Genomic DNA, 17,069 nt, shown 5'->3' with positions numbered 1-17,069 from the left:
TACGCAAATGCAAATCTTTTTTTTTCTACTTCTAGAAACGTCTGGGCTAGAAAAAAACCATGTTTAAGTCCAAACAATTTATTTTTAGACGTTACCCCATCTTCAGCGTCATACTTTTGATGGTCGAGGTCGACTTGATTTTAGTGATCTTATAATATATTTAGCTGTTTTTCTCAACTCACAAGTTAAATCATAAGTTAACTAATTTAAAACAGTTCATCCTATTCGGCAATCTAAAAAGCTAGTTTTACAAATTGATTATTATTATTATAAGCAATGCATATAAATAATTTAATATGCAATATTCTGCTACATGATTACATTTTTATAAAATATTTTACACTCGATAGACTTCTATCAACAAAATTCTAATATTCGTGTTAGATTTGAATCTTTTACTAAACTATTATTTACCTTCTAGACTATCAAAGTCACATCATTGTTGACGTACAAATCCGTTTCAGTACCATTTAACACGTATTATAGATACAAACACAAACGATAGTGCATAATTTATAATCATACTAATGGTGATCAATATACAATACTTATCTATATAATAACTAATAAGTGCAGTGGCGTAACCAGGGGTGTTTTGGGGGCTTACACCCCCCCCCCCATTGACTTTTTTTTCACTAATAATAATGTATTATTTATATAATTTATATACGAAAAATGTAAAAAGCTAAGTATAAACCCCCCCCCCTCAATTTCATAACTCTGGCTACGCCACTGAATAAATTAGTGCAGTACATTTAACACAAGTTTCTTTTCGGCAGGGGTTTCAAAACCGTCGGGCCGTTCGTGGTGATGATCTATAGGATGGTGATGGGAGACTTGTTGAGGTTCGTTTCCATTTACATGGTGTTCGTTATGGGGTTCTCGCAAGGTGAGAATATTGTCATAACCAAAATGTATGCAGATGTACATCTATAAACGATGTATAAATCATAAAATATAAATCGTATTAGAATTAATTGTTTAAACAGTTGTGTTAGTATAATTGTATAGACATTTAATTAACAGTTAATTAACAATTAACAAACTTACCTACCTAACCAAACGCTAAGTCAACTCTAAACTAATGATCTTGATATTATGATATATTATAGTGACTATGTGTGCCGCGAGGTGAGGTGAGGGAGGTATAAGGCGCGTTATCGTAACCATTACAATTTGATGGATTCGGGTTCGGGGGTTCTCAAAATATATCTAAAATAATAACTACATTTTTTGGGCGGAAAATGGTCATGTTGATAACGGTCGAGGGTAACTTTGGCGGGAAACGGTTACGCCCACGCAAACACGCAACGATCCTTTTTGAAAAAAAAAATATGTGATGCGCGAACGGATCGCGCTTCGGGTATATGTGCGCAAGCGGAACGCGTCCAATCGCTCGGACCGGAAAATAATAAACGGCTTGCCACGTATATTATAGTGCAAATTATAAACAAAAATGTTTGGTCCCGCAGCTTATTACGTGATTTTCCTGTCATACGACAACCCGCTGACGCCGGAGGGCATCGATGACTCAGTGCTGAACCCGATGCCCACGCCGACCGAGTCCATCATGGCGATGTTCCTTATGTCCGTCAACACGTTCACAGACTACTACACGGCGTTCGACAAGACCAGTCACACGTTGGTCGCGAAGGTAAGTTATGTAGTTTTTTGATTTTTTTTTATCGATCCCTCCAATCGTTCGTCTAACTGTAGGTACTAGGTACCTACTGATGATTATTAATTAAGTATAACCTGTATAAAGTAATTTATTTAATATTTACTCGCGAACGATTACGATGTACGCCACCGATCGGTGATTGATTTAAACGTCCAGATTAATTTCTTAAGATTTTGAAGGGAAAAATTGTCCATTTTGTGATTTTGGTTTGCAATTATATAATATTCTTATGATTTACGGCACCGTACACTTGTGATTAATTCTGTTTAATCAAACCCATAACCTCTAATCCTGTGTTTAATATTCAGATTAATAAACCGCAACAATAGAGATTTTCATCTAAAATTCAAAATCTTAAAATGGTTTCACCAACAAACAATATGAAATGTGTGAAAAAGATAATTGCAATATTTTAAAATGTTACATACTTTTACGGACCTTGAATTTTTCTTAAAAAGTTAATGATTGTATTAATGATTTTAAGATATTAAAAGAACCTCCGAGTTTCCAGATATAGGTACTGGATACCAAGGACTGTATACACTTTATACCTCGCGACCACTATGTGTACAGACGTATCCCGTAACTCTGACACATCACATATCTTCACATTTTGTGGGAGGCGGGTAGATCAGAACTCTAAATATGCGTTATTCATAAATATCTAGTTTTGGTTTGTGTGTGCGCGTGTGTGTGTGTGTGTGTGTGTCTGGACTTTTTTTTTTATCCGTCTCTTTTTTGGAAAATCGTATGCCCATATTATATTATATTTATATACTCCCCCATTATATCATAATATAATACAGACGCGATTCGAACAAAAAAAAAGACAAAAGCAGAAGAAGAAAAATTACTTCTCGACGCCACCGCGGTGTGCATGTATAAGCAACGAGAATCGCAAATACATATCATAATATATAAGCACGCACGCACACACGCACACAAACATCATATAATACAGTCTAGCGCATAACAATAAAAAATGAGTGTTGTTATACGGAAATATATATATATATTATGTATGCATTTTCATTTTTTGCGATTATACGAGCGCGTGACACCGCGTACACGTAAAACGACCGACTTGTGTTACACACATTATACATACAGAGTGATCCATTTAGCTCATTAGATCATTTTTCTGACTATACACCCGTTTTCTGAGTCAAAGTTTTTTTTTTTATTTTAATTAATTAGACCATAGTAAGTCAATAGTTTGAACTTTGAAGTACAATTTATTGATCATATATATGTATAAAAATCTATTCATATTTATTTTTATTTTTTACTCCTTTTCAATTTTCACACTGCATGGTATAGTATGTCTTAGGTTTTTTATCTTAATAATAATAACATATATTTTATGTTTCATAACTAGAGGCATAAAAGTTAGATGTACTTTTTGATGTACTTACCTACTAATATTAAAAATTGAATAAATAAATATGGATTATCAGACCACAACTTTTGCAGGGCCAATTAGAGAAACACAATGGTTTTAATATCCTATATTGTACTAATACACATCAAATATTTGGTAAACTATTGTGTTATCGATTATTAAATCGAAAACATACCTAACGTTTTTTTTTTTTTTTTAAAACACTAAAATATATGTAGCGACTAGTGAGTTCAATGAATCACCCTGTATTTTATTACGATACTATGGTGCAAGTGTGCAACACATATATTTTTGACGTGTGCGTGCATGTGTGCAAGGGTGCAGAGTGTGGATGTGTGTGCGTGTGTTTTTTAACTCTTTTCTACACACTACGTTTGCCGCGTGAAACGTAGTTTTGCTTTATAGTTTTCATGGTAATCGTGGCCATATTGCTGGTGAACATGTTGATCGCCATGATGGGCAACACATATCAAAAGATCGCCGAGACCAGAAACGAATGGCAGAGACAAGTGAGTTGGATGTATATTATAATATCTATGTAAATATTGATATAGATTATTACAGTTATATAGCATAAATATGTATGAGAGAGCAGATAGCAGACTGGAGCTATGAAAATCTCAAAGGTGTTTAGGAATAATTATTCTCGGTTAAATATTATATACGTTTATGGTAGGTAGGTAAACCTTTTGAATAACTAATTAAAATTTTAATTTTTTTGGAGAGGAAAAGTTTAATCTTTTTTCTATACAACAATTAATAAAAGTGAACAAAGTGTAGATAAGTACATTATATTTCAGTTGTTTTTTAATTTAAACGTTGAAAATGCATGTTAAAAGAAAATAATGTCGATTTTATTGTTGATATTGTACCTAGGTATACAGTGAAACATTTATACGGTGGACAGTCAGGGAATTAAAATTTTAAATGTCCACCATGGTCGATGGCACTATAGGGAGTTGTTCACTATTGATAAAACCGCTATATAGTGTAAATTTGTGAGGAATTATAAAATGTCCACTATAGGGAGGTACAATAAGGATAAATAATACACTATGTAGTATGTACACATATATACAAATAAAAAAAAAATGGTTATACGGCTTCGTACATATTAAAATCGGTTTTATTTATTACAATTACATATACCTATAACTATATTAATATTATTATAATTTATAAAAAGTTGAATATGATTTTTTCTAAAAGAATGTATGTATTAAAAATGAATAATTATGAATAACCAATATTAAAAAAAATCAGTTATTTTTTTTTTTATTGAATATTTTCTTTGTTTTGCAATGTATATTTTGCAGATGATTAGCTAGCAATGCCTACCATGGATAACCCAATCGCATTTGCTTTATTTTTTTTTTTTTTTTAAATTGTATTATACTACTATCTTAAAATAATGTGCACATCAATACAGCCTCGTGATTTTTACGTATTTTATTAAAATTTGAACTTTAAATGCTTATAAAAAGAAATTGGGACTGTGTATTTTTAATGTTTTTCAATTACCATTGTAACAATAAAATATTAGGAGACTTGTATTAAATTTTCAAGCTTTTTGAATAACGAATTAAAATTGAATGACATTTACAGAAAAAAAACTAAAAATATGGAAACTGAAAATGTCCGTAAACAGCTCAAAATAAGTCAAAATATTTTTAAAACCTCGTATGGTGTACGGCCTTAGTAACCACTGGTTAGGTTACTAACCAGTATATGTGGTTATACTTAGAACATACTTATTATAATCATTATTCATCAGTATGTTTAGTTTATCTAAAATGCCACTGGGTCTAAAACGCTTTGTTCCATTTTAGTGTTTTCTTTTTTATTCTTGAGCATAAGGATGGATGAGGAGTGATGTAGGTAGAGTTATTCTGAAAATCTTTGATGTACCGATAAAAATTATTGCCATATGTATCTCATTACACAGTTTCGTAAGGTAATGGCCGGTAACCTGTAGGTATACATAGGTAGGTTACAGGTAATTAATAACGTGACAAAGGGCGGCGGTTAACTTTTAAAATGTTTATAATTCACTACTGAGGTGACGGTAGTCTGCCTACTAACTTTTCACCGCACTCGATTCGTATGATGTCCTATATTATAGATAGTATAATATTATATTCGGTATACCTACACGAAAACTTAAATGCCTGTTGTCCGTTGTGAAAGTTTCTTGATCAAAGTCAGTTGAAAATTGAAATCTACTGTTGTTTAATTATTTTATATCGACTATAATATTACGACGAGTAGGTATGTATAAGTTATGTCATAATATTGTTATGTGTATCTATACGAATATAATAGATACCCATACGGTTGTACGCAGAGAAGAATATATTATGTTAAAATCAAATTGCAAAAGAAAGAATATCGACGAATGTTAATATTATACCTAACTTCAATACACCTATTATAGTATCTAGTAGTTAGTACCTACTACACGTGGAAAATAATCAGTAATCACAAATATAGGTATTTACCTTACTTTAGACGAAGTTATAGGTACTGTGAATATAACTATAAAAATAATATTTAAATAATACACATTCTTTTGATGTCAATCTGATTCCCATGATTAATTTCTAAATTGAAACGATTTAACTAATTATTTTCGGTTAGTATTTTTTTCATTAAGTTTGTCCAGTGAACTTTATGAAATTCACATTATTTACTATTGATTGTTGTAAAATAGGTATGATTGTATTTATAATATATAACCACTGTGTTTGGAGATTTATGATAATAACTACGAATAAATTACTCACGATATTAGTAAAATTATTAAATTTAGTGGTTATCATTAATGTCTGGTAAAATGCGTACCCAGATGGCCAGATATCGTGATTTCAGATTTACCGCCGTATAACCAAACGCAACACAGGTACATAATAGTTAATATTATGTATTATTACTCAATTATTATAGTCTACACTCGATATTATGGACACAATATCATAGTCACGACGAAATCGCGGATTTGTCTAATCGCCGATGATGCATTTCGCCGAATATCGCAACGATATTATAATGCATAAGCAAACGAAATAAATAATAAAAAAACTATAGTAAATAATTATAAAATAGTTGTGTTAACAATGCACTATAATAGTGCATAATATAACAATAATATAACAATATGATTATGTTCCTACTGCCTTCACGGTTATATCGGTTATAATATTGTATTATTGTGTATTCGCTTTCCAAGTCACTGACGAGTTGGAGGTGCCTATAGGCTATTGCGACAGTACAAATTTTTCCAACCCCACATCATTATAATGGTTTTAGAGTCGCGAACGGCATCGAGCAAAGCATAATGTAATAATATGTACGTGCGGATTGAATTTCTATACATTACTACCGTGGTATAATATGTTGGAACCGTAGTATACCGTAAATTGCACGCATTTATGTGTGGATGTGCGTGTTGTGTTACATGTGATACGGTATATTATTATATTGACTTTGCGCTAGCAGCTGTCAAGCACGTCTATTCTCGTCCGCGTAAACTTTTCGCGATCGCGTTTGTTGTAATGTCGAGCTCGGATAAAATATTATGCATACCATTATTCAAACGTAGGTTACAGTACCTATACCCAGTACCACCTACCCCACACCGGGAATGCCAAGTTCAAAATCTAATTCACTTTTCATTGTTATATTTTCATTATTTCTGTTTCTATTTTTATCGCCAGAGTCAGTCGGCACGCACATATTACTACTATTACGTTACTTATGTCCCATACTTACTACAATCATTATTATGTCAACATATTGAGTAAAAACGTATATTTTTGTTCGGTTCGATATATGCATTACCTATTTTTATATTATTAATTTTTTAAAGACATGCTGTCCTCGATATATTTGCCAAGTTAATTTGGAGAAAAGAAAATCGTCGAATTATTAATTAATTCAATTTTTTGCTGAACATTGAAACTGATTTTATCTGCAAAAGGTCATTATATCCAGAACGTGTTTCTTCCCGATTGTTAGTTATTATTTTAATTAATTCCATTATAACAAACACTAATAAAGCCAGCTTTAATTTTTTTCTAACTTCGCCTACAATAACATTTTATTAATGATGTCAAGTTAACATCATTAATTTTTACTATTCAAATCCATGTCAAATTGAAAATTCCTCGACAGTCTGATATTGGTTAAAATTAATTTTTTTTGTACAAATCTTTTCTCTTGTTTGAATAATTTTAGATTATGATCGGAGCAATAAATTTATTGATTTTACAATAATGTGTGATTTTTTTTGTGTATGTATACACGATTTATAGAATAGAAAATACTTCGTTTTGACTTTTTTTTTTCTAGTAAAACAGTTATCTAACTAGTACTATTAGGATGTAAAATTAAAAATTCTCTGTACTTTTCGAAATAATAAGAAAAACCAATAAGGGAATTAGGTACGTGAATTTTCTAGGGGTAACTACTCATAGGCAGAGATCGAGGGGGGGGGGGGCTTACAGCGGCTTATCACCCCCAAAAGTCCATCATCCCCCGCCTTTTTTAGTTGTGTGGGACCATTCACATTATATTAATAATGTTAGTCCCCACTGGAATTGTAATGGATTTCCGCCTATGTTCCTACCATGAACCTACATCATTGAATTTAACACATTATGATTTAATATGTACTAAAATATTGAAAACAAAATACATAAAAGGCCTTTTTAGTTTTCAAAAACGACTGATTGAGTTATTTGCTGAGCGTGATGGTCAAAACACCATCCACCAACACCGATTTAATGTAATACGTTTAAAACATTATAAACATATTATACATAGGTAGGTAATACCCCATATGTTATAATAGAACAGATTACCTGCGTACAATTTATCATAATCTGTGATTATATTATAACAGTAATGGTCAATGTCGGTGTTTACCTAGACAGTGTACTGTAATCAACATGATATTAACAATAATACTTTAATGTGGCGTCGTCGCGATATTTTCAGTGGGCTCGGATCGTACTGGTGGTAGAGAGAGGTGTCAGTCCGTCGCAAAGGCTCATAAAGCTCATGTACTACTCGCAACCGATGTCAGATGGCCGGAGGGCGTTGGTGTTGCGACTCAACCAGACGGTAAGCTATTATAATAAATTCCCCCCCCCCCCCCAAGCGATTCTACCTACACCGATTTAAGTGTATATAATTACAATATATTATATATAGGTAGTAGGTACGCATTGGCGGCGATATTAGGTCGGAGTGGATCGCAGTGGCTTGTCCCCTGAAATAATCCTCAAGCCCCCCACCGCCAAAAATAAATAGCACTAATACGTTGACGAGTTTTTGGCAGTATATTATAATTTTGTCTTGTACCGAAAATGACGAGAACAAGACAAATGACTGGTGTATGAATTTGTTATACGTAACTTATATGGTGACAAACTAATGACTAATAATTATTTGTGATGGCTACGCATTTTACTGTTAAGTATGTACAGATCGTCTGAGCTAGGCCGGCTAGTAGCGTGATCAAAATATTAGGTTTAGGCACCTACCTATATTTCATTTTAACGCATTAATATTTTTGTTTAACTTTAAACCTATACGACATATTACAATATAAATAATTACTTAGTTATTTTTAACTGTCGTTTAAATGTTTTATGTATTATATTGTTGTTAATATATAGAAATGTTAATAGAAATCTGTCAGGTATTTACAGCGACTTTTAATAATATTTTTGATGAACACGAACTTAATTTTAAAAGTTAATTTTGCTTCAAATGCATTAGTTTCGTTTATTTTGTTCCAATAACAATATAAAAGTAAATATTTAATCAACAATTGGATTATCTGTAATGTTGATAGGTTTATATTTATTACATTTCACAATTCTAATTTATTTTTAGTTGTTACTTGATCCTTACTGTTTTCCTATGACAGATTGACAGCAGGCGTGGATACAACGTCTTAGGTACTTAAAATATATCAAATATTACCTTAATTTTCCGTTTATTGTTAATGTAAAGAAGTTATAGGAGCAATAATACTATACTTAACACATATTATATTATATTACTTTTTGACATTTAGGAGTGATTGATATTCGAAACTCTTTCATCTAGAACATCCCCCCCCCCCAACCCCTTTTTTCATTTCTAGATTATCGTCTGATTGATAATTGAATAATAAATTATCCTTGATTTGGCCAATTTGCGACATTATTATAAAAATTACTAAGAGGCGCCAAAATCGGCGCTTATTTCTTATATAGACTGACTATGTCAACAAAAATCTGGTTCACTTTATAAAATAAAATTTAACTATTGTTAATGAATGAGTTCATATTTTGGATTGTGAACTAGTTCAAATTTTAAACAAACTTTCCAAGTTCTGACTAGCCTACATAGCGTAGCTGAATCAACCCTAATAAATACAATACTTTGTTGTCTAAAAACTATACAACGCATAATATGTATAATAGTATATACATTTTTTAACACATAAGTAACCGCGATAAAATTGATGTTGCCATAACCAGACATTAGTGTTTGTGTGTGTGCGGATTATAATGTTATCAACAAAATCAAATTATATTGGTTCTACAACTATATTGTAGTGTATGCAGTATTCACCCGCTTTATGAATAATCAACTGTATAATGTGTACATTTTCGTATTCAGTAATGTAGACTAGGTATGTTGACTGTACAAATTGTGTATTTTTGTTGAATATCCCCATCCGGTCCAGATTTTAGCATTTTACTAGGTGAGTGAATGTGACACAAACATTTAAAAGAGCCGCAAATGCAAATAGATCAGGAAGTAGGAAGAAATAGTTATAATGGCATCAGAAATTCTTCTATTAAGAAATTTAAAAATGTCGGACAGTTAAAATTTAACGATTTATGTATACTGTATACACATTTAAAAGAGTAGGTAATAGATACATTATATGTTCAACTTGTCTTGTGCACAAGTTAGTAGGATGCAAGAAGGTTACATAATATTATAGTCCCTGATGCCATTATAGTGTGCATAATGATGTACACATAGGTAGTACACCAACATTAGACACAACAATTTAGTTGAATATCAAACATTTGTTTATAATATTAAACAAATGTATGACAAGCGATATATGTATAAAAAAATACAAAATAAATAAAAAGATGAAAATTATTAAATATTTTCAACTGTATTGTTACACAGTCACGAGATCGAAAAATAAAAACAAACAAAAAAAAAATAATAATAATAATAATAATAATCATAATCATAATAATAATAATAATAATAATAATAATAATAATAATAATAAAATTACAGTACAAAACACAGTAAAGAGTATAAACACAATTACATAAACAATATAATAAATATACAGCAATTGGATTTTTCAGTTGTCCGCACAAACACATAGATTACTACAAAATATGGTTCACAAGAGATTCTAAAATGGATACAGTACTAATAGTAGAGTAGTATCTTATTCGTAATAGGTCAAAATTATTGGCCGGTATAAATGTCAGCGTACTATTCATATTTCATCTATAATATTATTCAGTTTTTTTTTGTTATAGGAAATATTTTGTTATTTTAATTTTATTTTTTAAAACATTTAATGTACGTAGGATGAAGACAAGGAGCAAATGAAAGAGATATTGGAAATGAAACGCATTCACAATCGCTATGTAGAAAGAATGCGCGCCAGAGACCTGAGCAGCAAACTATCATCTTCGTGCGGAAAAAATGCAAACAATGGGACATTTAATCTAAAAGCAAATAAATAATATTTGTAAAATAATAATTTAAGTCGATAAGAAGTATGTACAGAATTATACATAAAATTACATTTATATATCATGTATAGCTGTATAAAATACATAAATTATATTTATAATGTATATAATATAATTAAGATTCATTCAGAAAAGATGTTTTATTAGCTATAATAAGAAAAAATAATATATGGAAAAGTAAAACATAAAAACCAACAATATAAATCCTAAATGTAATGAAAAAGAAAAAATATTAATTTAATCAAACTTGTACAAACAGATTACAGTAAAAAGTTGTCCTAAACGTCTAAGAAAAATGACAAACAAAAAAGGAAAATTTCAATATTCTCTGGCAAATGTTTTAATTGTCTATTCTTAAATTTAAATAACTGATGAACTTTACTTTAACTAATTTGTTTAAATTTTCAAATATTTTATAATTAAATAATTTTTAACTTAACAGAGCACACACTAAAACTTATCAAGGGTAAATTTTTTTCGATATAGGAATTTTATTTAATTTTTGCTTAAAAAGAGTTTCTAAACTCAAAAAGAATTGATTTTATCAGTCTCCAATTCCCAAAAATCTTAATATTAATAAAATGATTATGATAATGGCGTACAACATTTACTTAATAATATTTTTCACTCCAAATCTCTTCCTTTATACAAAATAATACCTAATTAATTATAATAATAATAATAATAATAATAATAATAATACAATTATGTTTAGTTAATAGTAATATGCTAAATATGAAAAACAACAATTATTTTTCCTTGTGTTTTATTTTTAAATGTATGTAATTAAATATTTGAATGTGTGTATAAATACAATAAATACACTAATTATTTTTTATTATCATTATTTTTTTTCCTTTTTTATAACTTTTTGTTTAGACATAACAAAGCAAGAATACTGGATCTGAATATTATAACAAAAATTATTGTATCCATAATAAGAAGAAAAACAACATTAAATTTTGCTAAATGTTCAATAACTGGCCATTGATAATTTCATTACCTACACTCAAAATATAAGAAGACCGAGGAACATATTATACACTGTGACCACCAGAACACTAGTACACCACGCAAGCAACATTATCGCTCAATCCACGTAAATTGAATTAATTTGAATAATATGTCAAACAAATTACATAAACAAAAAAACCCAAAATCAATAGCACCGATTTTTTTTGTATACAAATAAAAAAGGGCGTTTTAAGATTTTATTAAGACAAATATAACAAGAAAACTATATTTAAAAAAAATAATAATAATAATAAATTAATAAATTTAAAAAAAATATTTTATCCTATAATTACATTTTTAGTATTAATAATATGTAAATAACAATAGTAAATAAAAAAAAAATGTAAGAACTTCTATTGCTATTACTGCGTATACTTTTATATTGCAAATAGTTGAGGTTAAATGTTAAATATAACAATATATTGCAAAATGAAAATTCATAAAACATTTTTTAACAAAAGGTCTTAATATATACATAATATATATAAAAAAACGTATGCAAAATTATACAAATATCGAATAAAAGTAAAAGATAAATGACTTATGGAAACACAATTGGTAGTCAAAATCTTTAAACATTGAACATAATTAAACATCATAATAGCTAATAGCTATTATTTGTCATACAATTTATATTAAAACATTGTAATTTGCTATAAAACACATTTAATAAGAAGCCCAAAGTATTATTGTTTAAACGGTATTCACTTGTGGCATCATGAGAACTAATAAGTTTGTAAATATTCTAATTAGTATTTACAATAGTAAAATGTTTATAAACATAAATGTAATAAGTATGTATAAACATAAGTTATTTCCAATTGAGTATAATAATATATAACATGTATCGGGAAATTGTATAGAAATCTGAAACAGTGTGAACAATCTTATACAAGATAGTGTTTCAGAATTTTTTTTAAGAAGATATTGAAGAGAAAAGAGGGTTGGTGGTAACATAAACTGTACAACCTCTTTTTTTAATGAAGTCACGAAGCTTGTTTGCCAACAATAACACCAGGTCTGGACGGCCGTACGGGACTGTTTGATGTTACCACCGTTGTACCCTGAGGAGTCTGAGAACCACTGTGGAACTGGAGGAAAGGGTTCATTTCCACCTATAAAAAGAAATTTATGTTAGCTTTGTACATCAATTCACAAGTTTGAAAGCATGTTCCAAACAAAACTTACCTTTAACAATTTCTGATTGCTAGTTGCCGCGTGTTTGGTTAACGCAAGGGGTGCTTCCTGATGATCATCACTAAACAGGTGATCACCCTCTAGGTGTCTAATTGCTTCGACAATGGTCTCCAAATTTTGTCTGGAGGTACTGGTGAGGTAAACGCGTGCGGACGGCAGTACTTGCTGCTGCTGTGGGACTGCTTCATCTTTGACTGGATTCAATCGATCATCTTCAGGTGTAACGGTGAGCTCAGTCTTAACCAGTGCAGTATCTTCTTCTGGCTCTCGCTGTATAACCAGATTGTCAGACTCGTTCACTTCGATAATCTCCATACCAGCTTCCTCGCCAACCACACACTGATATGTAAAAAAAATTGTTTTAAAGCAACAGACTTTGTAAAAGACAACAAATAAAACTTTATGATCCTCTTACCGTGTTTGTATTATGATGGTATTGGATCGTAGTCTGGGTGTTGTCGGTGGTAGTTTTTGGGTCCACAAACACTTCGCCTAAACGGGCTGAATACACTTTCACTTGCTCTTCTAACTCGACACGTAGACTTTGCTCTCGTTCTAATTGCGCTCTTAACTCAGCTACCTCGTCGATCATCAGTCCTCCGTCTTCTAAACCTTGAAATATAAATTCTTATTAATGAAACAATGTCAAATAAAATAGTACATAAATTATATTTTTTGTATATTTTCTAGTTATTTACAGCAAATCCCCCTGTTAATACTTTTTCCACTAGACTACGCATTTCAACTAATTACGAATACATTATTTAGAAGGACCATAAGTGCTAAAGTAAACAAACTAATCAGAAAAAAATGTTCATACAGATAAATTATAAAAATGTCAACTATATTATTTGCTTGCATCAATGAAAGATAATGAATCACAGATTAATTGGCTGTAACAAACTAGTAAAGCATATAGGTCATTAGAATTGATTCTACCAATGAAAGGGTGTATCTTCTTTAATGGTAAAATAATAAATAAAAACTAACAGAAATGTTTCAAACTAAAATGAAGAATTAAATCATCGAAATTCCTCAAAATCTACTAATTATCATTTGGTTAGGTAGGTAACTGAAAAAGGAGTGTTAAATATTTTAATTCAATCGACAAATCATTGCATATGAAAAACGACTCTGAGCGTAGACGGTGAGTCACTCGTGTCAGCATATAATTATTATAGTATATTATATTACTACCAGTAATTTATTTTTCTATTAGAAATACAATAGGTTACACTAATTTTTGACAAAAACATCGAATTTATTATTTTGAATTAATGCTCCTATACTGTAAAACGGCGTTGGTATAGACTATGGGTAGGTACTTGTGAATACCTTAAAATTAGTGTAAATATTATACTGAAAATGTTATTGTGTATAAACTATAAGATAATAAAATAGTAAATCCTATGAATGTTTAACTACGAAATAATTAGTAGCAAATTGTCATGATTTTTATAACATATGAACTTTAAACAGTAATAACAATTCTGTTCATGTATTCTTATATTAAAAACCATGTAGAACCTCATATTTTCAAGCTTTTAGACTGCGTAAAAAAATCTCTTATTTATTTATTTTCGAATTACAAAAAAAAAAAACCAAAATTGATTTTGAAGAAAACTGGTATATGTAAATCTCCTAATTTTTTTTTAGTTATTCCTGATAATTTCGGATAGTACTGTGAATTTTTACTTTTCACTCCCCTACAATCCTTCTGTGTCAAAGTTCAAACAAGTTCCATAAAAAACCACTTTATTGTAAAACCGTAAATGGCTCTTCTCAGAATCTAAAAATAATATTATTTTAACATATTACCATGTTGATTTTTAAATAGATTTACTCCAAAGAAACATTTATGCTGACTTCCGAAAGAATATTACGAACAAATAATAATGTCTAGTCATGTGTCACTGAACCATGTTATGGAATATGGATTCACTGTAGGAGCTATACATTATATAAATAATAACACGCGTAATTTAGTTCGAAATATTCAACTTAAAAATGTAATTTAATCGCTTTGTAAGCAATTATTTAAATGCACCAACATCAACTTCCTAGTTCCCGTTATTATGTGTCATAAATCAAAATGTAACCACACATAATATTATTATATATAAACATTAAACAAAATCGTAACCCTGAACAAAATAAGCACAATACACCACGATTCAAAAATAACTGTATAAATAATTAATAAACAACGCAGTGTAATAGTTATTTAAAACACCCCCCCCCCTTTTTTTTAATTTACTCGCTAGAGCCTATATTTGCAGTTTTACTTAGTAATACATAGTAAGAAATGATTTTGAATAATATCACCCTAAATTTAACCCTGAAAAGTATCATGGTTTTGTTTAACTGTACGCAAAAAAACTAAAACGTTTTAAATAATAAGCATTTATCAGAGGGCAAGCTATTATTTATATATTTTAGTATAGGTAACTGTTTAAATTTTAAATGATTCGTAACTTCGTAAGATACATTAATTTTAATCTATACTTTACAATTATTGGAACTATACTATCTTAAACATAATTATACGACAAAAAATGTGAATTGTGTACAAAATCTAGAAATATGATTAATATTTACTAGAGAGAGCAAAAAAAATATTGGTTAAGGACGGGTTTAAGCTAGATAGCAACAAATCTTTCAGTTTTAATTTAGTTATATTATAATCGGCAATTTAACTATACTCAGTCACTAATTATTAAACGATTTTCATAAATCGAAATAATTAAATATTCATATCATGTACCTAAACGTATTTGTTTTATGTTAATGCAACAAGAGCTAAAATTATAATTTTTAATTTTTTTTTAATCCAAAAATATAAATATATATTTTTCTGTGCGATGAGACATTAAAAGTATAACAGCTTACACGTATCTAGCACAATAAATCGTTATCGATAGGTATTTAAAACTTTAATTCATACGCATGTTTATTGTATGATACATATTATTATGTTTATAATTAGTATATTTATTATATAAAAATGCTGAGTGTAGTACATAACCGTATATATACGTAGGTCAAGACTTATATAATTTGAGATTAAAATATATAATATAACAAAACAGTATAGAAATAAATAAAAAAAAAAGTTAATTACAAATCGAAAACCTTTAAGAACGGATTACAACAAACTATTGCCCTATATAATATCGTATAATTTTTAAATGTGTTGTTAAAAAATACGACACTAACTTTTCAAAATAAAAATAAATTGAAAAAAAAACAATAATACTTGAACCATTTTTAACCATTTTTAACCATATTTTGTTGTATAGTAATAATTTTGGGTTATATGCAAGTTTACAATAATTATCGTTAACAGCTGCAGCTGTACGCGAGTTCTTTTATTTACAGACACTGCGTACACAGCAATGACGGACATCTTTACACAACGGCCGTTGCTGTACAAACAAATTCGAATGTGTCCATTTTATTACAACGACGAGTTACTTTATTTAAATTTATTTCAATATTGTGTAAAACATCATAATTTACTCGGCGCAGAGCACGAGACAAAACGAATATTCCGAAAAAAAAAATATATACATCACATCGAAATGAAAAACGCCAACCGATCGGACACGCGATACAATATATATATAGACATAATATATTATAGTTTACCTACCCAGACAACGGAGACACGCTAAGCGCATCTGTCCCGTTTGTCGTTATAATATCAGAACGGCGGCGACATGATATAATATTATATTATTACAGGGGCGGTTCTTGACAAGTCCTAAAGGAGGGGGAGGGCGAAAACATATACATAAAATCCCACTATTTTCCGTCAATATAGGTGCATGAGAATTAATTTTACGTGCTACAGTGCTACACACTTTATACCTAAATAGTATTATGAAATTAATTTTATTTATGTTTTGACAGCTATATTATAGATATTAGAGCTACTACGTATTTACACATAGAACCATCACTGTACTAAATTATGATGACGGCG

At 29.7% G+C, this 17,069-nt stretch overlaps 2 protein-coding genes across 3 annotated transcripts in view; one reads left to right on the top strand and one right to left on the bottom strand.

The window, feature by feature from the left end:
- The window catches only part of LOC132943410 (transient receptor potential cation channel subfamily V member 5), a 47,527-nt gene extending 36,658 nt beyond the window's left edge, over positions 1-10,869 (top strand). The window contains exons 13-17 of the mRNA XM_061012394.1: positions 780-889; positions 1,473-1,654; positions 3,476-3,592; positions 8,079-8,204; positions 10,706-10,869. Of these exons, the coding sequence (XP_060868377.1) occupies positions 780-889; positions 1,473-1,654; positions 3,476-3,592; positions 8,079-8,204; positions 10,706-10,864 (694 nt within the window). The 3' untranslated portion in view covers positions 10,865-10,869. The remainder of the gene's footprint in view (positions 1-779; positions 890-1,472; positions 1,655-3,475; positions 3,593-8,078; positions 8,205-10,705) is intronic.
- Positions 10,237-17,069, bottom strand: part of LOC132943412 (transcription factor AP-4) — a 38,742-nt gene continuing 31,909 nt past the window's right edge. The window contains exons 5-7 of one of the 2 annotated variants that reach the window (XM_061012398.1): positions 13,500-13,690; positions 13,076-13,423; positions 10,237-13,002 (exon numbers count right to left, since the gene is read on the bottom strand). In XM_061012398.1, the coding sequence (XP_060868381.1) occupies positions 12,874-13,002; positions 13,076-13,423; positions 13,500-13,690 (668 nt within the window). In that variant the 3' untranslated portion in view covers positions 10,237-12,873. Of the gene's footprint in view, positions 13,003-13,075; positions 13,424-13,499; positions 13,697-17,069 lie in introns of both variants that reach the window. The other variant, XM_061012397.1, reaches the window with a different exon arrangement.

This window comes from Metopolophium dirhodum, chromosome 4 (assembly GCF_019925205.1).
Source record: "Metopolophium dirhodum isolate CAU chromosome 4, ASM1992520v1, whole genome shotgun sequence".
Lineage (NCBI taxonomy): Eukaryota > Metazoa > Arthropoda > Insecta > Hemiptera > Aphididae > Metopolophium > Metopolophium dirhodum.
This window is presented reverse-complemented; position numbering and strand designations above follow the sequence as displayed.